This window comes from Oreochromis niloticus, linkage group LG10 (genome assembly GCF_001858045.2).
Source record: "Oreochromis niloticus isolate F11D_XX linkage group LG10, O_niloticus_UMD_NMBU, whole genome shotgun sequence".
NCBI classification, from domain to species: Eukaryota; Metazoa; Chordata; class Actinopteri; order Cichliformes; family Cichlidae; genus Oreochromis; species Oreochromis niloticus.
Window position 1 is genome coordinate 26,537,976 of NC_031975.2, and position 23,135 is coordinate 26,561,110.

The window sequence follows — 23,135 nt, forward strand, 5'->3', positions numbered from 1 at the left end:
TGGAGTTGTTGCCTGACTTCCTGTTTCCTTCATTTGTTGCTGCTCCTCTTTCAAATTTCCAGAAGGAATATTCATTAAAAAAGTTGCAGTGACTCATTCAAGTTTACAAAGAAGAAAAGCTAAATTTCCAAATAACTTATTAGAGACAGGATCATCAGATTATCCTGTGTAAACTGAACTTTGCAGTTTCCATGTCTTAAAAACCATCTTCATTAAAAAAATATTTGTCCTTGACGATCATCTGCTTAGTGTGTGTGTGTGTGTGTGTGTATATATATATACTATATATATATGTATATATATATATATATTTGTTTAAGGTGATGCTACCTGCTCTCTCAGTATGATTTACTGTCAGAATGTTTACTCTGTATTGAATTTGTGCGATTACACAGCGCACAAAAGGCAGCACAGCAGGTGGTCAGTACGATCATAAATATACAGGCACTGAACCTTTTCAAAATAAGACCTTATCATATATAGACACTCTCAAAGCATTTAATTTCATAAAAACATCCGCCTTACTTTCTTATCCAGCCACTGCAAACATAACGATAGTCTTTCATGCAGGAGTTCTTGGTGTTTTACACAAAACATGCAGCAGAGGGAGCCATTTCAGTGGGTAATTTTAAGCTTGGAGCATCATCACTTCTGACATGTTTCATGCAAACTGTGTATAGATTTAGAACCCAAAGCTAGGTGATTAATTCAAGTCAGTACCACAGCTGCCACTTGTATATTTTGCCTGTGATTATCATGCGAGTTAATATTTCTTCGGGGCACACATGTAGGCAGCAGGAGCTGCGGTCTGGATGCCAGATCGGAGTCTGAACCTTTCAAAACAGACTTTTCATTTTTCATACCAAGACTGGATCTGTTTATTCTAAATATATTCAAAAATTAACCTTTCAAACTGGAAAATGTCACACTGGTGTGGATAATAAAAAAATTAATAATGCTGTAAGGTCAGGGGAAAAAATTAACTGGGTTTCGAAAGGAAGGAAGTAATTGCGCTACAATAATAATGCTTTTTAGGAAGAAGGCTGTACACCACATTGATGAGGTGCATAAGAAGGGGAAAAGGCGAAAACTGGTCGTGGTAGGTCTAAGGGACAACCCCCACTACTTTGGACTCTTTACCTTGTGGTTTTAGAACTGAAGAAGCCTCTTGAATGAGATGAAACATTTGTTGTTTTCAATTAGTGGTAGAGATAGTGATAGAGAAATCACTTACGTAAATACAACAATGTAAAATGTATTTTTTGGTGTGTCATAAAAACGTTACGATATCTTTCCCCCTTGGACCATGTTGTGAATTTGATCAAAAGTGACACTAAATATTAAAAAACATGCTGGTGAAGGGCCCTGATTGACTTCAGGGCTCCGTGCAAGTACCCACTGTTCCCACATATTCCATCTGTAGTTTTCCCTTTAAATTACAGAAAACTCTACAAGCTTAGGTCAATTAATCACAACTAGGACAGGCACCAGATCGTTCAGGATGGCACAGCTGTTCCCTCTTTAAAAACAGTGAAGAGGACATCTGCTAGGTGCTGCAGAAGAAGTACGAGCAGCACACAGCGACAAGTTTGGGACTAATTGCACCTGCAAGTGTTGCCTTCCATCGCTGAAAAACAATTTTGCATTATTTGTGGTTTCGCCTTGCAACTTCAGAGGAGTTTATGAACCATCCTGCTCCCCACAGACCAGACACCTCCGCATCCTCCACATCTCAGCTTCCTGCCACTCAATGCAGCAAACCAGCAAAGACTGAATCATTTTGCACGGCAGAGTCAGTCACCGGCAAAACCCCACCAACAGGTTCCTTCACTGCCTCTGAGGTAAGTATGAAAGTAGAGCTGCGACAAAAGCCCCTCTGCCAAAGTTACAGGAAAGCAGTTCATAAACTGGATCGTGTTTTCATCACAGAGATGGTAATGAGTGAGCTGTCGGGCTGAACTTAACCCCCTCCGTCATCAAATCAGCTCAGGGTACACACGACTAAAACCATTGGGGTTTATTTTACAGTTAAAGGATGTTGTGAAAGCTGATCATTAAATCTGTCATAATTTATGTGGAAAGCCAAAGCAGACACAGAACACAGTATAAATAAATTAAATGGTTTATTTGGACTGTCTGTGCTCCTCTCCATTCTGATTGGTCTGGTCTGTCTTGTTTTGGTTCCTTTCAACTGAATTCAATTCAATTTTATTTTATTTATACCGCGCCAAATCACAATACCAGTCACCTAAAGGCACTTTATATTTTAAGCTAAAGACCCAACAATAATACAGAGAAAAGAGAGAGAAAAAACCCTCAACAATCATATGACCCCCTATGAGTAAACACTTTGGTGACAGTAGGAAGAAAAAACTCCCTTTTAGCAGGAAGAAACCTTCAGCTGATCCACGCTCAAGGAGGGCCGGCCATCTGCAATGTGACCATCAACACTCCCAGGCTCCAAACTTCGCTTGCCATCTAGCTTGCTGTGCACCCAACCCCAGTGCCTGTCCTGGAGGGTGGTGAACAGGGTCCACAGCCCCATCCAGGCCTGGCCTTAAATGCTCTCCTCCTAGTTCTGGCTCCAAGAGGAGACCGTGGTTTCCCACTTCCAAGCATTGTTGTCCCGCACTTGGATGTGTCCAGGTTTTCCAGGCACATCCGAGTAGGAGGACGCCCCAGGGTAGGCCCTAAACCTGCTGGAGAGATTATATATATCTCAGGATCTCCATGGGGGAACTGTAAAGTGTTGTTTTCCTCCTTAGCCTGTGGCAGTCGAAGGCCACACCGCTGAAACCTTTGGATTGATTTTCACAGGGCCAGAAAAAATGAGTGTCACATCTTTTCTTTGAATTTTGTGCCTTTTTGCTGCCTCCTTATCTTTAAACTCGTCACCATTTGATTTACATGATTTGCACAGGTGGGCTTAGTGGGAAAGCACTTTGGTGTCTTTGACCTCGACCTAGATAAGTGATTTGGATTGAACTCTTTCTGCTTCCTCTTCCCCCCTCTTCACACAAAGATCCACTTTGCATCACATTTAGAGTGAAAAATGGTGTAAAAATTGTCTTTTCTCTGAACAGTTGTAGTTGAGGTGCTCTAACTTTGTTGGTCACGGCAGTTCTCCCAGAGTCCTGCTGGGAGAATGTGATGATTGTTAATGGTCTGCACTTATATATCACCTTTTAACCTCAGCTTGCTTCATAGTGTTTCACGTTCACATTCACACAGTTCTCCTTTTGTATGAATCAGCGTTCATTAGTGAGATGTGGAGGACTAAACCAGGATGTACTCCTCTTGCCGTTTCCATTCTTTTTGCACAGCTAACTCAGTCGAGGGTCGTATTTCCCTCATATCGAGCATACAGACATGCTTTTTCTAACTCTTGGCAAGAAACTTAATGAGCTTATTTCCCCAAATGCTGAACTTTTCTTTCAATGAACCTGCAGAGTGTGATGTGCAGATGTGTTCTGGCAGCACGTTTAGAAATGCACAGCGCCTGGAGCTAAACACACTTGGGTGTGAGATGACTTTCTTTAAATTAAGCTGCTACAGGAGCCTGTAAGATTCTAGCTGAATTGCAGACCCACTGCATCCACTTCCTTCTCCCTTTACTTACATGCAGCTGTGGCATTTATATTCATCACTGCTGGGGTAGGGGGTGGGCTTATCAATTCAGCATCACAGATCATGGTAATCTGCTCCACAGATATGAAAATGGTCCTCCTGCAGCCAGCAGAATATTGCAAAGACACTCTTGCCCTGCAGCTCTTCATTCTGATGCAAATGGGAGGCAGCCTTGCAGGTTCAAAGAGGGGGAGGGGAACCAGGGGAAATGCAACTGAGGGAATTCTTTGTGAGGCCTGACGTAAATCTCAAATGTTCTCAGGGCTGAAAACAAAACAGCATGAGTGCTTGCACCGGTCACTGAGGCCTCTTCAATAGACGCACCTTCAGCCACACAAAGGCGTCGAGGCCTTTTACACCAAACTTCCCAACATTCCCCCCTCCTCGTGCTGGTCCCCAAATCTACACTGTCAAAAGCTGCTGCAGCCGAGGCGAGCCCACTCCCGATGAAGCCCGAGGTTGTGTTATTAAACTTTTTTGATGGGTTGAAGAAGAGAGTCCTTCTGTCGGTCTCAGAGGACTGACGGCCACTGGGAGCTCCCTGGTTGGCTCCTCTGAGTGTATGGAGCCAGTGTACATGGTGGCATGTGGCTGGGATTAGGAAATTTCACTGTGGATTAAAATCTTTCCAACGCCTCCATGGCCACTCGCTGAAAGAAAGGAGTCTGAAGGTCCTGCAGAGATCCAGTGAGCACTTTGGGCCCATGGTCTCACGGAGCAGGTATGTCCCAACAAAACTTTTGTATTTCTCTACAAAACCGAAGATCTAAAGCTTTACTTATTTAAAATATATATTATGCATAGTGTTTTTAGGGGGACTGTAGCTGCTTGGAAGAAAATGACCTCTGTTTTCAGTCATTCACCTCCATCAATGACTGAAAAAAAAAAAACAGCTGTTAAAACGGTTAAATGTTGAACAAATAGCTCTTAAGATACAACCTCAGGTTATTTTCAATCTGGGGTGAACTTCAGTCCAAAAATATGTAGTTCTGAATCCTTTTTGCCATCTATTCAGTACGTCTTATGCAACACTCAAAGTGGACCACGCGGTACACGCTGCACAGTACATACTCTGCTATATAACGACCACTCAGATCAGTTAATAAGTATGATGTATTTGTGCATACATAGGTTGTTTACTATTTTGTTATACTTTTATTCTAATGATAGAAAAGGAAATTCTGTTATTGTTACTGTTACTGTAACAATAGCAACAACTGTTACTGTTATACCCTCGATCTCTAAATTTTAGTTCCCCCTTTCTATCTTGTGTTGACTGGTTTACTGGTTAAGGCTTTATGGTTAAGGTTAAACGAGCCTGGTGCTGGTCTTTTTTTTCTACTGATGTAAACATTGTTAGCCAAAATGTAAGTGCAAGAAATGAGTCTGGGTCACCTTACTTGACAGGAATCTATACATTTTCTTTTTAGAATTTTTTAAAAATATACTATAATATCTCATATTTGCGTACATAAAAGCTCAATTAACAAAACTGGATAAAATTGTATGATCATAATGTAAGGTGGTAATTATGGTAAAATGATAATTTGTCTGTTCAAAACCTGTTTTTTGGACTCCTCTATTTGTAAATCTTCATAAACAAAACTAAAATCCATAAGATGTATTACACATTTATTTTTTTTTAAAAATGTTCAGTAGGTTGCTGTGCATCATAGTTTTTTTTAAACAGTTAAAGGTGTAAATGTGGATTTGTGGAGGGGCTATTCTCAGTTACAAATTCCTGTAATTAGTATTTACAGCAGCAGGGCATGTGTATGTGTGATTAGATCTAAATTAAATGTAGTGTGTGTGTTTGTGGTAATAAACTGAGTGGTTAATTGATGTTTCTAATAGATTTATAATGATAATGGAGCTCCGTGTCACACGGGAATGAGCAACAGACCAGAGCAGAAAATACTTGTTAATCAAAATCAAATCATTGTTTGTTTTAGTCTTTTAATTTGATTTTCTTGGTAGTTAGACATGCATGGAAACACGGATCACTAGGGTAACACACTGACTTTTGCCCTGTTTGTCTATGTGAACATTAAATATATCAAATGTTTTTTTTATATTATCTGTGTAAGGTCTCAGCTAACTTTTTCCTCATTCTAACGATAACGTTAAATGATAGTACACTCAGTTTCTGTCCCAGCGGAACAGTGAACATGAATCTACTCCTTTGGGCTAATTATTGTACCTTAAAGTAACTGTGTGTACCATTTCTTCTAGATTTTAGGTGCAATATCAGGAAAGAGTCTTTGTTTGGTTAAATACAAAACATTTAATGCTTAGATTTTAAGGTTTTACACTCTGACAAGTTTCATTCTGTATCTGCTTTGTAGTTGTGGGAGCTTTGAGCCATCAGTAAGATGAGAAAAGTGCTATTAAAATGGCAATCTAGTCCCAAGTCTCTGAGTGAATATTATAAAATAAGGGGCACCATGTACCTAATTTTGCAAATTTTTAAACTAGTTCATTAAAATACAAGTCTGACCTTTTAAGGCACAAAAGACAATACTAAAAACAACCCCTGACAAAGGTAGAATGACATTATCTACTGTCTAAACGTAAAACAAAGGTAATAAAAGTAGAATTATCAAACAGTAGAATAAAGGTACTAAAGGTGGAATTATCTGAAGGAAGACTAAAGGTACTAAAGGTAATAACGGTAATAAAGGTGGAAATATCTAAACTGAGAGTTTTTTTTTTCTAAATGTGTAGGTGTTGCATGTGTGATTTTGCAAGGATTAACTTCACTAGAGGAGAGTTTGTACTCTCTAATACTTAACTGTATTTGTTCCTCCAGCTCCAGGATGTTCCAGCTGCTCCAGGGTCACAACCAGCCAGCTGGACAACGAAACCACAGAACCCGCCTGGTCACCAAAGACGGGCACTGCAACATCGAGTTCGGGAACATCGAGTACAGTAACCAGTTTGCGTACCTGGTAGACTTCTGGACCACCTTTGTGGAGATCCGCTGGCGGTTTGTTCTCCTTTTGTTTGTGGCTGTGTTCACAGGCAGCTGGTTCATTTTCAGCCTGCTGTGGTACTGGATTGCAAAGAGCAACGGGGATATGGCTGGACAGAACCGCACAGAAGGACACATCCAGTGTATAGACAACGTTAACGGGCTCACAACGGCATTCCTGTACTCGTTAGAGACCCAGACCACCATTGGGTATGGAGGCAGGGCACTGACTGGCCACTGTGCTGGCACTGTGGCTCTAATTGTCATCCAGTCTCTAGTTGGGGTCTTCATCAACTGTTTCATGTGTGGTATCATCCTAGCTAAAATCTCCTTACCAAAGAAAAGGGCAAAGACTGTGACCTTCAGCCACACAGCTGTCATCTGCTTGAAGAAAGGAAGTCTGTGTCTCCTGATCAGAGTGGCCAACCTTCGAAAGACCTTACTAATCGGAAGCCAGATCTATGGGAAGTTGCTGAGGACAACGACCACAGCGGATGGCGAGACCATCATCCTGGACCAGGTGGATATTGACTTCATGGTTGATGCTGGCAAAGATAACTTGTTTTTTGTTTGCCCCTTGACCCTGTACCATGTGATTAACAGATCGAGTCCTTTCTTTGATCTGTCGGCTGACACCCTTCCTCAGCAGGACTTTGAATTGGTGGTCTTTTTGGATGGGACAGCGGAGTCCACCAGCTCCTCCTGTCAGGTCCGAACTTCCTACATCCCACAGGAGATCCAGTGGGGATACAGCTTTCTGCCCATTATCTCCCGCACCAAGACAGGAAAGTACCATGTGGATTTTTCCAACTTTTCCAAGAGCGTCCGGGTCACCACTCCACACTGCGTCCACTGCTTTGAGGCCGACGTAGACCAGAGAAACCACAACAATCACAGCCAAGAAAATCACAATAACCAGCTAAAGAGGGGGATTGATAACCCGGGCTTTCAGGTGATTGACATACATGACTCCGTGGACGTCACTACAATGTGAGCTGGTAGAAAAGGACCTTACGCTTTCATTGAAACTGTGAATCAGGATGTGGGAAGTAAAGTGTGAAAAATTGGCGCCTATCACTTCCTTTGAAGCAGTTTCACTCTAAGTCAGACTGCACCAGCGAAGAAATATTTGGTCATGGTGAACCATTCAGCATCTGAATTGTTGTCAGCTCTTTTGCCTTAAACAGAACGAACATCCACAGCTGTTAAACTGTTTGAAAAAAAAATCAGACAGAGTGGGAGTTGCTCATTGCAATAAAACCTCCGTTGGGACTTCGAATAGGTAACGTCAGAAAGATGGATTGTAGCTCTGACGCACAGAAAATGAAAGGGGGTAAAAGAGCGGATGCACAGTGGGTACTTCTTGAGAAGATTAGGACCTGAGCCTGTTATAATGAAAAGTGTGTGCCTTAAAGGCTGCAGGAGGAAATAAAAGGTAGTGCCTTTTGAGTTTGCATATTATTTCTATTACAACACTAACTCTGTGGTGTTTTTTGTCATTTTGACAGATCCTGTATGCCTGAATAATTAGGAAACTGGGATTTTAACTGTGACCAGTCTACATTTTGTAGATCATGCTCTGTAACGCTGTACGCTAACTTCTCAGGGAAAGTAACATCCTTAGTTGGAATAAAAGCTTTTTCACAATTCACTGACTTACATTTGATTTTATTGCACAATTTTTACTTTACACATTGAATATTTCATCAGAATGTGCTATAAACAGAACTGAAATATACCACAAGGATGTAGATAATATAACTTCAAATTGACTGATTTATGCAAAATGGGTGTATCATGTAGTAGATGCATTGTGCAGTACTGTGCAGTACTGTGCATGCAGAGATAGGACAACCCTTAGTAGTTTGGGAGCTGGTGATCGGACTCCCAGGACCTTTGGCCCTGAGTGCCACCCAATCCACAGTTGAAAGAGGCTCCTATGAGTGACAGGTCCACAGGACAAGCAAGCTAAAGTAGTTCTGGTGCCCGACTGGGGTGTCTCCTATGTGAGGTCTTTCATACAGCCAGGAGGAGGCCTCCTGGGCAGACCCAGGACATGCTGGAAAGGTCTTGGCTGGCTCTGGAACACCTCAGTGTCCCCCGAGAAGAGCGTAGACCGCTTCCCCCTCCAAAACCCATATAAGTGCCAGAAACTGGATGGATATAGGATGTCTACCAGTTGCTGACAAAAATAACGTTTTTTTGTATTACAACAGCTTTTTGATAGTGATTCTACATTAGTGCATTTTTACCTTTGCTTGAGTATAAAGGATTATTTCCAAGATTTCATGAAACCAAAATGAAATGTAGAACATAAGAGGAGATGAGGACTCATCCTGATGACTTTGTATAAGATGTTCGTCACACAATCATGTTCTCCTAAATTGATGTCTGTTTTCAACAATACATAAAGATGCCAGAAAAGCTGAGACAGCTGGCCAAACCACCAAAGAAGATCAGACCACGGCTAGGATCAGTGCCATCTTACATTACAAAGAATTCATTCAGCAATAAAGACGTTTTTTTGTTGTTTTTTTTCTCTCCCAACTGTCCCAGTTCTGCCAGGAGTCTCTCTTTCATATTCTCAGGGATGTTTGAAAAGGTTCATCCAACAAACTTTTGATGTTCACACTTTTCCCCAATGCCCCACAGTGTACTGATGGCAGAAGACAGAACCGACAAAACAACATCTGATAACATTCATCCACCGTTTCGGGGTGGATTGATGGACCTTGTTATGGCAGGACCGCGTCTCTGCAGGTGTTCCAGCAGCAAGGCAGGCTGTTCATTTAAGACCGGCATTCGACATTTTTGTCAGTGAGGAAGTGAGAGACTTCTGAAATGGCTTTCATCCCATTTGGATTTACAGCGGCAAGTTTACTGGGCTTCATCTGCATAACAATGAGCAGAACTGCTGAAAGAGATCGGCACAGTGAGTCTGAAGCAGCTGAATAGAAAAAATTAAGTAGACAGAGATGAGAGAGCTGAGTGGAAGGTGCAGAAGCTTTTGTTAATCTGGTAGAGGCCTGATTCGTTTATAACGACGCACTTTATCCCCCAGTGCCATGGAGATGGAATAATTACACAAAAGCACTGCTTTCCTTGGTTACTGTTGCTATGTTTGTCTAATTTTTATTTAGAGGATGTTGTTTTAAAGTTCTGGTCACACAACTTTGAAGTTCTAGAACTTCTGAGACCTACATAAGGCTTTAAGACCAGACCTGGGTATTGTACGGCTACATCCTGCCCTTTGGTTGTCCCTGACCGTTCTGGTATTGATGAAGTTTAAAAAATCCAGACACAGATACTCTCTCTGTGATTATCACTTGTCCACAGTCCTTCATATCAGACACTGAACCTGACTTTAATGCACTTGTTCAAGGCCAAATAGGCTACATTTCTCTAACTGAACAAGATAAAAGAACTGAAGACCTGCAGAAGCAATGAAACTACAGACAAAATAGCAACAGCACGTTGTATAAAGTTAAAAGTCTATTAAAATGTGCAAAACGTGGACACTTTTTTCGCAATTGTTGATTAAATAGTGATAAAATTTTGGCATTTTTAACAATGCCTGTTTCACATTTTCATTGCCTAATTGTAACATTTATTCTTACCAGTCTCATCTCATTGGCGCCGTCCTCCACAACAGTCCCAGTTCCTACAGACTTAGGAAGTCATGCAAAGACATTCATGTAACCTGTAAAATCACAAAGTTATGTAACACAAAATGCTAATGTTATCAGTGGGCTGTTAGCTTGTTAGCATCAGCTTAACATACATTTGGCTAACTGTTGCTGGAGTAGGAGGGTGGATTTAAAAATATAATTAGGAAGTTAAATAATTTCATTATATATTTTCTCATTAATCTTTGGTTTTGAAAATGATGTATAAGAATTAAGAACATGCAGCTGTTCCCAAGAGTACTTTAATGCCTAATTATTTTTCTCAGGTCATATTTATACAGTAGGAGGCCGGGCTTAACTGATTTCAGACTAGTAAGAAAAAATGCATTGTGAAAGCAATGAGGTTATAAAATCTTTATATAGGGATTTTCTCAAGAAAATGACATGAAAATTTAATACCAGAATGTAGCCTTTAAAAAAGTGGGAGGTCAATGTTGAGCTCTATGGAAATCTATGGGAAAACATTTTTAAATAACCTTTTTTCTATTCATTTGATAAATTATGGTCTTATTTAGTGTGTGGGTCGTTATTTTAGTGGTTAACACATGCACCTAATATTCTGAAAGTACGGTGGTGATGTTATTTATATGAATTATCACAAATTTACATTCAAGACTGGCTACAATGTGGAGAATTATTGTGCATTTCTACAACCATAAGTAATGCTTGGTTTATTCATCTTTTGTCCTGATTTATTTCTTTTAAAATTATTTTTCTAATTATGCTATAAATTTGCTGTGATGCAAAACAATGGATCTAATATTCCACCATCAATCTGGATTCTGTTAGCACACAGGAATTTAATGTTCTGACTGTAGTCAATGAAGCACAACAAAAGAAATTCAAGAAACTGTAATTAAAAAGTAATAAAGTGAAGGACAGATTCACTCCGAATGTTAAATGTATTTTATTTTCAACTCCTCTGGATTCATGTGGGAAGCAAATGGAATTCATTTCACATGTAAACATGTCGTTTAAGGTCACTTGGATGTTGGACTGTTGGCAGGAAACACACTGTAGCAACAAGAGATGTCATCCCACTGAAATTCTTCAATAGTATGTCAGCACGATCGTATTAGTAGATTTCTTATGTAAAGCTCAGCATGCACAAGAACTTTCCCAGCAGCCTTTATTTCACTGGATGAAATGAAAAGGAAAAAAAGTAGGTCGGGAGGAAATATGGATGGCTGAACCTTTACTAAAGAACATTTGGTTATTTAATTATGTTTAAAACAACAGAAGCCTCATAATTAAACTGTTTAAGTCAAGATAATCCACATTTGGACAGTCACGATACTGATTTGATAAAAAGGCTCAGCATTCATGTTAAACTCAGAAATCTGATTTCCAACCATGTTTGGAAGCTTTTTTAAAAAAATAATTAATGAATACGTTGACTTGTGTATTAATTTCTGTTGTACTTCCACTGATTGAGAGACTCTCATATGGTCACTAAATACAGCCCATAAACAGTAAAGAGACTAGGAAGTCCCATCATCTGATGCTTTTGGACTGTGGGAGGAAACAGAATGAGCGACTTGCACTCAGACTCCTTAGTCAGCCTACTCGCTATGTGATCAGTGCCAACCACTGAGTAAGTGTGCTTCCTTTTAATTAACTATTTAAGAACTAATTAATTAGTGAAGCTGATGGAGCTGCCTTTCATTTAGGACCTATTTCTGCGCTTTAATTACAGCTGTGATTTAATTTCGCCACCTTCAGTTTCCAACAAAACTGAGAGCAGAGCTGCATGTTCATAATTTGAAACTATCTGTTGGCTCTCCTGAAAAACATTGTCAGTGAAGTTTTTATTTCATCACCTATTACTATAGAGGGCCAGAAGAGTCACACCTCATCCTCCATACAGGACCTTTTGTTTGTAAAATGTAAAAGAATGCACTAAGAAATTAATCAGTTTCGTGGGAAGCTGTATCTTTGAAAAATTACTATACAATACATTTGGATTGGTACTGAAATATGCCACACAGACGGACAAATTGGACATCCTTGTGGCATCTGGATTATTGGCATTGCCAGCATGGCTTACAGCACCTTTAATCCATTTAAACTCATATTTAAAACAAACCAAACAGCTGCAAAAGGGGAACCCCCACAGCTTTAGTAACACATCGCACACAAACAGTCTTTACCTACTCAACCTGTTATCTAAACCCCACATCAGGTTTTTCCATGATCTTGACACCCAAAGGCAGTGGCATTTCATCAGGGCAAGCAAAACAGGCCCTGCTTGCCCTTCCATACAGCTGCTATTTGCATCCTCGTTTGTATTACTGTCATCTTGTAGCTATTGTCCCTGGAAGCCCACACAGTGGGGATGGAGTGTTTGTGTTTTGTGTGCATATAGACCAAAACCTTTTATTCTGCAAGTTCTTTTTTTGGACGCAACCCCAAGTGGCCATAAAAGGAACTGCAGTGTTTAATACTTTGCGGTGGATTCATTTTTCAGCCCATGGTTGGCACACTGCTGGAATGAATGGCAGTGTAGGTTATCTACATTTATCAATTAGTTGTTCATAGTAACACTGCTAAAAGGCAGACACTTTCCAAGGTAACCATGGTTACCCATGCTCACCATGTTAGTCCACTGTTTCGGTATGCAAACACAAAGCTAAAGCCATGGGAAACATCCACTTTTTTGTCTGCATTTAAACTTGATGGTGGTGCTAGATGAAAGTTAGGAGATCAAAAGGGGAATTGAATCTCTAAACCAGGAGAAAACTTCATAGTGAACCTTGTGAAGCAGTCAGGGACCACTAAAATCAGGATTTCACTTCAGGGGACTTGAATTTATGTATAACTATTAGCCCCCCCTGCAAGTCATCAACCTAATTATTTCAGTCTGGACCAAAAATGGTGGATCAGCCAGCAAACATACCAATCCCCAGAGTTAGAGTGGCTAATGTGCTAAAAATACTGATTAAACAAAGTTTAAATATGACCTAAGTGACACACTCGCCAAAAAAAGATGCAGGAGTCATGAGTGGAGCAGCTGCTTCTGCTTTAGAAGCTGTCCTCGAGGGCTGGTGTGCTAAATCCAGATGTGACAACTGCAGTGTAGAGATTGTGATATCTCAGTGTCAGGGGGAGGAAAATGATGCACAGAGCTTTTATGCTATCATTCCTAAAATTATGCCTTCACCAAACAAATTCAACAGGGATGTTGCTCACTGTGTTTCAGCAAATCAGATGTTCAGACAGCCTCTCTCAGTCGACCAGCTGTGCTGCCAGCAAAAATATTCATCACATACATGTTTCAGCAGCTCCTCAACCGCACAGAGAGGCTGTGTATGGCCTAATGTATTTGATATAAATAATTTATGATGACTTTCCTCAGCTTTGCCCTAAAGAATGATTTAAAAGAGAACAATAATGCATCATTGTTCGGTTTGAGGCATTAGTTTATTAGTTTTTTTGCCCGGCAGTTAACAGAAAGATTTATGAATGCCCGTATTTCCTCTCCCAGGTGGACCAGTGATATAAACCGGTGACCTTTCAGTCACACACCTGCTGGCACTAAGATAGGTGCCTTTATTCTTTTGAACTAATGGGGAGCAGAGTCTCTCATTTTATAGACTGCCTTCACTACAAAGGAATTACGCTTAGATCTTCGTGGTCATCAGGGCAAGACCGAAACTGCTCAGTGAGGTTAATTTAGACAGTTTTAAAACAAAACTTAAAAATTTAGTAGCCGTTTGATTTGAAGACACTTAACAACACCTGCAAATGCAGACGGTTAAAGCTTTTCTGAGTCAGTTATCCAGGTCCTATTCCAGCATTCATGTGCTCCCTCTGGAGGACTTCACCCAGGAATACAATGGGTTCATATGTGGTTTTGGCTTATCACACTGGAACAGTTTCAAAAGCAGAATGTTTAGTCTAACAGGACCCTGTATGTTGTTCTTGCATCTAGCTTCCTTCCCGCCTCAGCTGCTCTGGTTGGTATGACGTGATTTCCGTAAAAAAATAACAGACTGAGTCACTAAAACGAGGGCTGAGGGTAAAGCTGCTTCTGAAACATGGTGTGGTGCATTTGGTGGAACTGTAAACTTTACGGGCAGTTTAAATGTTTTTGCAGACCTTGCAAATTTTTGTAACCTGGTGTCGAAAAAGCACCGAGTGGGAGGTCGTTGCAACTGATGGAAAGATCAGATGCTCTACAGAAAACTTTAAAAAGTTTTCTGGGTTATGAAACCTGTTGTTTAGAAAAAGATTTTAATGAGTCGTACAGGTATTAATAGTTATTCTGCTGTGAGACCAACACACCGCAGCTTGGGTGAGAGAATCAGCTCTGAGCCTAGTTTAATCCCGGGATACAAGCATTTCTTCTGAGACCATCCTCCTCCATTGTACTTCAAGTTCAGGTGTAGATGTCTTATCATCAACCAAAGTAGGTGCCTTAAACCTGCCTTCTTTTTAATGGCCACTAAGGGGTGACTCCTCTGGTTGCACAAAGACTGGCCTCTACATATCTATTGGGAAAGCAGGCCTCAGCTCTGAACTCTATAAACATAGAGTTGGGTCGCTCATTTTAGGTCAAAATAATTAAAACATTAAGCACATTTTACAAAATTTCAGACATTCTAATGGGCATGCTCTTTGGCTAATGCCTTGGTTTGAAAACTCCAATAAGGCGACAGCAAAATTCCTCATCGGATGGCTAAAACCTCGGATCAACTGATGGGTAATACCACCGTAGCTATGTTCATTTTTTATACTGTCCATTATGGAGATGTTAAGTGGCTATGTCAATAAATACATCTAAGATGAACAAGTGTGAAACCCACTATCCTGGTATCTTACAAACCAGGTGCTTTTTAACCTGAACTATTACCTTGTACTATTCTAAAACAGGATGTTTTGGTACCAAACCCTTAAGAGCGAGACAGTGAAACCTGATGTTTATATGGCATTTCAAACTAATTGTTTAGTGGGAGAATCGTTCCTTTCACTTACAGTTTGGCTTTTATTACCTCAGGACCCCTCAACTGTAGCCACGTGTGGGGTTCTGACCTACATGTTGGGAACCACTGTCGCTCTACTACTTCCCAGTTGGGTTTTTTGGTTTCGTTTATTTTTAGTCATTTTTTGAATGTTTTTCCTGTTTCCTCTGTGCAGCTCTGAGGTATACTTGACTTCTCCTGTGTGCTTGTAACCTACTTAACTTTCTGTGAACAACTCAAAGTAAGGACTCACTTCCAACTGTAAGAAACAGTCTGGATTTCCGCATCCATGCAAGAAACTTCTGTTTAACATAACGTTGAAACGTCACAGCTCCATCCATCACGCCGGGGACTGAAACGTTTCCATCTTTGACAAGCTGCTGCGACTTGAAAGCTTCCAGAGAGGCTGGAAAATATCAAATTGTGTCTTTAGATCGTTCAGCTCAATTATTTTGGGTTGGAAAGTAGCCGTCACAGCACATTAAAGCCATGTGGTGTGCAGCACAAAACCTGCTCTGGAGATTTTACGAAGCAAGCTTGGACTCAAATGACAAAACGTATTTACAGAAATGGCACAGCTTTTCTCCCAGACTCGGGACTTTTAATGGCATGTTGCCCTTTAACATGAATGTAATGATTCAGTATCTGAATCATCATCTGTTCCCCTGCTGTGGGAGTTGACATGCTTTGTTGTGTATTCCCACAGTTTAAATATGAGGCTTCTGCTGTCATTTTATTTTGAAAAGTAAAAGACCCTCAGAAATCACTCAAAGGAAGAAGTTTTTTAAAGCACACTAATTTTTTTCCCTCAGTAAGGTGCATTTACAGCTTTCAGCTCTTTGAGTGCTTCTGACAGCCACATGAATCCAGTCAAACACACCGTACTGTACCATAAGCTGATGCAGGCATGTAAATGACTCAACTTGGATATTATTAGCTCATCTTCACTCACTGTGGCACTGATCAGCTTTGACGTCACTCATAATCATCTGGTGCGGGCGTCTGCAGCCACGGCTCCTCCATTGCGGATGCTGCGATGCAAATCATCTGAAATGTTTTGAGGCCGTTTGGCTCATAATTTAAATTATAAAGAGACATTCATTTATCTGTTTTATTACTCCTCTTTTTTGTTGTTTGTTTTTTTTGGAAAGGCTGCTGGGATGAGTCCGAGTTAGAAAAGAGACACACAATAAAAACAGACCAAACAAACAAAAGCACGGGCTCAGAAACAAGCACTTTACATCGTTTTTGAGGATTCTCCAAACACATTAAGCAGCCAGTCTTACACAAATCATCAGCATGAATAAAATCCCAGTGAATTTGGAGGGTTGAGGGGATTCAGACAGACAGGGGGGGGGAGAAAAAAAAAAAAAAGGGGGGCTTTAAGCCTCTGAAGCCCCAGAATCTTACTGCAACTATGGGATGTGCTTGGAGGTGATTTGGTATCGTTGCTCTGGTTATGGATGGGGGATCTGGTAAAGCAGTGGTTCTCAAACCTTTTATGGCATGCCCATCTTCAAAATGCCCACGCCCCCATGTCACAAGCTACAGCGGACAACTTCAAATGTTGAGTTTTTCACCCTTTAAGAGTGAAAAATATTAATTGTTGGTGTTTTGTATTATGTAATTTGTCGGTAGAATTACATTGGGAAAAAAAAAATTAAAGGTGAAAACCTACAGAAATGTTAAAAAAAACCCAAACAGATACAATATTTAAAAATTATAATGTGTGTCCAGAAACTCAAGTAGAAATCTGAACATCAGAACAAACTATACACTACTATACTTCCATTTTCTCTACAAAAATCATCCTGATTTAGTTTCACTCCATACGTCCCCTCTGGACATCCACGCCCCACAGTTTGAGAACCACTGCCATAAAAAGGGGCAACATGAGGTCCATGGCTTCAAGTTCGGGGTCACCATGGGTCCATCTGTGCTACAGCTCAACAAGCAGCACCACTTTGCCCCGCCCCCAAAAAAAGACCCTGAGTGGACACACAACTGCATGTTTGTTGGAGCCAGCGCCCAGTTACATTTCAACTGTTCAGGCTTTTCCATATTCTTAGTTGTGGAGGAAAAACAGCAGAGAGGGATTAAACCATCTCCTTTATATTGATCATAGAGACATTTGATTAATATCTCAACTCGAAACAAAAGCATATCAGCATCTTTAAAAAAGTTTCTAATTATTAAGGAATTTGTGATTTATTAGTTTTATTTTTGCACATTAACAGGATACTTCATCATTTAAGTTAGTGTGGCCCAAGGCATGAAATCAGATGTGGAAAAAAAATAAGAGTAATGGAAAGACGAGGCGAGTTTCATCCAGTCAAAAATCAAAACAGAATCCTGGTTTTAGGTGGGTCCATCTTTTAAATATTTTAAATGAAATTAAAAAAAGCATTTTTTTTTTTCTGTTTTCCGATCGTTCTGGATGTTTGAACACCTGAACACAGACTTTAAAATAAAATCTGAGTTATTCCCACGATTTTTATCGATCAACAACAACAAAATAAGACCCGTGAACGCGCGAGGTTAAAACAGAGTAACTGCTCGTGTTTTTCTCCGACTTCTCGTCTGTTGCATTTACTTTATTGTTTTTCCCAACAATAAATAAAAACACAAACAGCATTAAAAAACAAACAGAAACACAGACACGTGGAAACAACAAACAGACACACACATTAGTTCATAAAAGTCAAACATTAAAATGAAAAGGCAGAGAAAAGGCGGGTTCATTTAGATCAGAGGTAACGCGCCATCTGCAAGTTTTAATAGCAGGAATACAAAAGCAAACCTTTTAAACCATTAAAAAAAAAACCCCCCACTAAGATCTCAGGATACAAAAGGTGTCTGCACTCTTAAAGCAATGACAGGTATTTTTTACCCAGACATTTTGAGTCTAATGGTGTGTTCAGAGTAAGTGCAAAGCGAGGTTTTGCCTCATGAATGAAGTCTCTTTAGCACTTTTTTAAAAAAAATGTTGATAACTACTTTTATCCAGACTGCAGCAGATACAGATCCCTCCCTTTTTTCTGTCTTTATATAAAAGAGAATCTTCAGCTGCTCACAAACGATAATTTCTGATCACTTGTGGCATCAGGAGAACACATGGGAGGGGTCGAACGAAGGCTCCGGCTGCATGTACCACCTCCTCATGTTAACCAACAGTATCCTTTACTCTTATTGGTACTTGCTTCAATTTGCCTTCACTGCAAAGCCTAGAAAAGTTTTAATCTGGTATCTCTAAGTGTGAGTGGCTTTCTATGGTTTCTGGTCGCAGTGACGTTGCTGCTAGTCGCTTCCTGGGTGGACGCCCCTTGAAAACCAGCAGGCAAATCCTGTTGTACAGCGATCTAGTTGATTAATCGCTCACATGCCCGTTACAAACATACAAGAACGTATTTTCGCCTCTCTGTGCACTACAGGGTGTAAATGTGCGACAATCGGTCCCGCCGTGCAAACTTTGCTTTGCCTTTACCCCAAACACACCACAACATTCCTGCTTCTCTGTAGTGAGATAAAACTGTTTTCAGATCTCAGGAGTCGACTTTTTTGATCTGAATGCTAGCAGACAGAAATGATGTGCAAAAACACAAAAAATAATGTAAAAGATGTAAAAAACAAAAACAAAACACACAACCTTTAACCCTCAAGCAACCAAGCTCTTAACTACATGGGAACACATTTTGTACGGCTCTGTCCAAGTTTGTGGGGTTTCCTTGACCTGTGATGAAATTTTCTAATAATTAATAATAATTATGGTTTTAAATCACTTTTATCCACTTAAAAAAAATGCAAGTTACTAGTAGTAGCTATGGGTTGCTGCAACAAGAAAAAAAAAAAAATATGTGGAGATTAAAAGTGAAAAATTCTAACAAAAAACGTTAAAAAACAGAACTCTACATCATCTGTGCAGCACCAGCTCCCATAAAGAACAATGAAAAGTTGCAGAAGTAGATGGATGAACATGTTTTCCCACACATGTATAAATACACAGCACTCGGTCACTTGAAGGTTAAAGAACTCAGAGCCTTGGAATCCATTCACACTTCTCTCGCATCTAACAGTGTTTCCTCCAATACACCACTTAAGTTATAACAACTCTTCCCATACCGTGACACGTTTCATGTAACTGGGCGCCGGGCTGTAAAAAGGCATTTTCATGTACTTCGTCAGGCTTTAGTAAGCACGTACTTATGAGTAATTCATGAGCGAAATGTATGTTGAAGAGCAGAGTCATTACAACTACAATGCAAAGCTTTTCCCCTCCTTTAAATGATGCAAAATGGCGTGACGAGAAAATGAAGAAGGAAACCTCCCAAACCTCCTCTCATTTTACTGAGGGCTCGCATTCTCATAGAGATCAAGTCTGCCTCACTCTGCAGCTCAGTTTGAGGGAGAGAGGAAAAAACAACAACAACAACAAAAAAGAAAACAGCGGGCTGCTTTGAAAAGGAGAAGCAGCTCCTCATTTAGCACGGTAAACAAGAAGCTTTGAAGTCAGCCATTTAAAATAGGATTTACATGAATAAATAAATCGCTCACTGATGTGAGGCAGAAGGCTTTGGGTAATCGTCTGTGATTCTAACACACATGACACTGCAAATAACACTGCGAGGTTCAAGTCTGGGAATTATTAATAAATACCACCTGCTCCGGTCTGCGCTGCGCCTTTGTTCAAACTTTGCTCGGCGGCGAGCTCCTGACGGAGGTCGCCAAGAATGAATATCGCTTTATTTGACGAGGCGACGGATGACGAAGTTCATATTAAACGCCACTTTATTGATGTCATCGTTCACGTCGGTGACAGAGCATCTCCGGCCGTCCTCGGCTGTACAAATTAACGACGACATCCTCGTCCGCCTCGCCCGGCTTGTAGATGTGCTTCGCAACTCTGTGCTTCACCTCGATCTCTTTGAAATATATTAAAATAATAATAAAAAACTCTCACTAGGGATGGGGTTCGATAGCGTTTCAAGTGTCAAATCTCCAGTAACGAAAAGCTGCTGTTTTTAGTGGCAGCTTGATTAAATAAACATGAGCCGAGCAGCATAAAGTATGAAATATTAATTAAATGTATGTGACACATTTAATTAAAAGCTGCAGGCTACTGTACTTCACCAGCTATTCTAAAACGCTCGGGGTGATTTAGCGAGGCAAAAAACAGCACCGACTCCATGCTGGCGTGTTGCAGAGGTGAGAGAACGGCCTCTCGTATAAATATGTTTGTTTATAAGCGAAATTCACGAGTGGCCTGGATCACTGGGGATAAAAACACCCATCTGAGCTGAACTTGAACAAGTCTGGCAGGTAAATACGAGAATATAACTACATGACGCTAACACAGCTTTCATGAAACTGGACTGGACTGTATGCCTGTTTAGTTGGGATTATTTTTACTGATGTTGTTTGCAAGCTTCAGCACGAATCAGAGTTTAAAATATCGAATATCACACTTTAACTGGTGCTTGTGTTCTTCCTGCAGGTCTCTATCCACGATCGCCCTCTGCTCTGCTGCTGGCTCTATTTCTCAGACATTTCTTTTACAGAAAGTTGAAAAGACGACATAATTTGCAGGCCAAGCTGGAAGTTCATGTCGCTGCATGTGCCTCAATAACCAAAAAAGCCAGAAAAATATGATTTGTAACAGAGAAAAGCTCATGTTTTATTGAGCAACATAATCTTAGGCTATAAAAGATTTAACAGCACATTATCACCGATAAAGCTCGCTGGGTGTTTGGTGCCCTTCCACAGAATCCACGAGTGGACTATTTACTGGCATCTTTTATGTTGTGGAACAAGACGAGGAAAAAGTCTAAAGGTCAAGTAAAACACGGGCCTTAATTTCAGCTAAGAAGAACCGGAAGTGAAAACTCAATTCCAGGTTTAAGACTCATTCCTGTGGCTGTGAAGGGGAGAAGCTCCTAACATCCACCTTTCTAACACAGCTGTGTTGATGGCACATTTTTTTAATTGTTTCAGGCTCTCCGATTTCGATCTAGCGATTTCTTGCAAACTTCTGCATTTGCTCAAGTGACTCGGGTAGATCTCCAAGTCGTCAGGGCCTGTGAAAAATTGTTCTCCCCAGTCCCAGCAGGTGGGAGAAAAACAAATATACCAACTATCACGCTTAAAAAAACCCAGAAAACAAATTATTGTTAGTTTTTTCTTTAAAACGGAGTTAGGCTACTTGTATCTCACAGGGTTAGAAAGTTTGGCACAAAAAAATCAAAGTATGAGAGGTTTTGGATAAGAATCTGAAAATGTTTGAGTGTGAAGCTAAAACTTTGAACAAACACCAAAGTTTTCATTTCAGCCTCCATCAAATCATGTTTTCCTCCAGCTGAATCTGCAGCCAGCTCCTCTTTATGCTTTTGTTGTTCTTTAATAAAAAAAGGCTTAATGAGAGATTTGTTTACCAGCTATCACAGCCCATCCCTAGCCCTCCCTGCCTCGCTCCCTCTGCTCGCCTTCCCTCGATGTGTTACGTTTGTGTGTCATGGATGGAGAACAGAAACAGACGTCTGCAGCGCTGCCTGTCTCTCGATCAGTCTTTGCTTACATGATTGTGACAGCCACCGTTTGCTTCCAACGTCTCGGAAGACCTCTCGAGTCGGCTTTTCATCCTCCCCTTGCTCCTCCTCCTCCGGCTTATCGGTACGGCGGTTCGGGCTGTTGAGGGTTCGGCCTGTAAAGCTGCTGCACTCGCACGGGCCGCCCGTTAGCCGGCCAGCCTCCCGAAAGCTGTCCGATAACCCTGAGGCCCACCGCGTGGCCGTGTCCTGGAAGTGGGGCACTGGGGCTGAGGATGTGGGTCTGTCCCAGCTGGGGCTCAGCAGTGGGGGCGCTACTTTGAAGGCATGGCGCCGAGGCGGGCGGGGAAACAGGGTAATGAGGGAGTAGAATGGCAGGCGTGAGGCCATAGCGTACTTGGAACACTCTAAGAGGTCCCTGCGCTATAAAGCCATTCGGCCGCTGAGGCTCCTGCGGCTTTTCCGAGTCCTTTACCTCCGGGGCTTTGCACTCCTCCGCTCTCTTGGTTTTCCCCTGCTGCTTCCTGGCCTGAGAGACCTCTTGCATCTTCTCTGCCTGAGCCCGGCGGATGTGATACGTCTTCCTGGAGCTTTGGAAGGAGTCCAAGAACTCGTCCAGGCTTACGTTTCCCCCCATGAACTTCTCCAGGAGTTCCTGTGAAGCAGGGCAGACAAATAAAGCGGCATCAGCAGACAGGACGTCACACAAAGCGGAGCGGGAATCGTTCAAACAAGCTCAATCTGATCAGGGATGTTTACAGGTGAACTTTGTCAGACACAATATTTCACCGCAAGTAAATTTAATACTGCTACAAATGTCCTGCAACTATTACTTCTGGCAAAGCTTCAAAGACTGTGTGTGTGTGCGTGTGTGTGTGTGTGTGTGTGTGTGTGTGTGTGTGTGTGTGTGTGTGTGTGTGTGTGCTCGCTCTCAACAGCATATAAGCACTGTCTGGCTGAACCGAACACTGACAATAGAAGTTATATTTATGGAGTAATCGCTGAATTAATCAGCAATTAATCAGTCTTTTTTTTTTTTTTTTTTTTTTTAAAACACATAACAAAAACTCAGATTTATTCCACAATACTTACGTAGCTTCTTTAGAGTTCACCAAATTAAGTTTCAAACTTAACATAAAGATTAAAAGCAAGCTTACCCACTTTCTTTTAAAAACCTGGAGTTGGTATCCCCCCCCACACACACACACACACACAGAATTAACTGACTCAAATCTTTGCTAAAATTGACACTTCCTCCTTTCAAGTTGTTGAGCTCATTCGGCTGTGTAGCTGACGGTGTTTGATGTGCAAACTGAAAGCGTGTGCACACAATCCACTGTCAAACCACGCT

General features: G+C 41.0%; 2 protein-coding genes across 2 annotated transcripts in view; one reads left to right on the forward strand and one right to left on the reverse strand.

The window, feature by feature from the left end:
• Positions 1-3,690: 3,690 nt before the first annotated feature.
• kcnj1b (potassium inwardly rectifying channel subfamily J member 1b) lies at positions 3,691-16,196 on the forward strand. The gene is made up of 2 exons (XM_005458260.4): positions 3,691-4,348; positions 6,437-16,196. Exons 1-2 carry the CDS (start codon positions 4,332-4,334, stop codon positions 7,590-7,592), a joined length of 1,173 nt encoding a protein of 390 aa, XP_005458317.1. The 5' UTR covers positions 3,691-4,331; the 3' UTR covers positions 7,593-16,196.
• The window catches only part of vps37d (VPS37D subunit of ESCRT-I), a 51,238-nt gene continuing 39,752 nt past the window's right edge, over positions 11,650-23,135 (reverse strand). Inside the window, exon 4 of the mRNA XM_005458259.4 lies at positions 11,650-22,439. Within this exon, the coding sequence (XP_005458316.1) occupies positions 21,903-22,439 (537 nt within the window). The 3' untranslated portion in view covers positions 11,650-21,902. The remainder of the gene's footprint in view (positions 22,440-23,135) is intronic.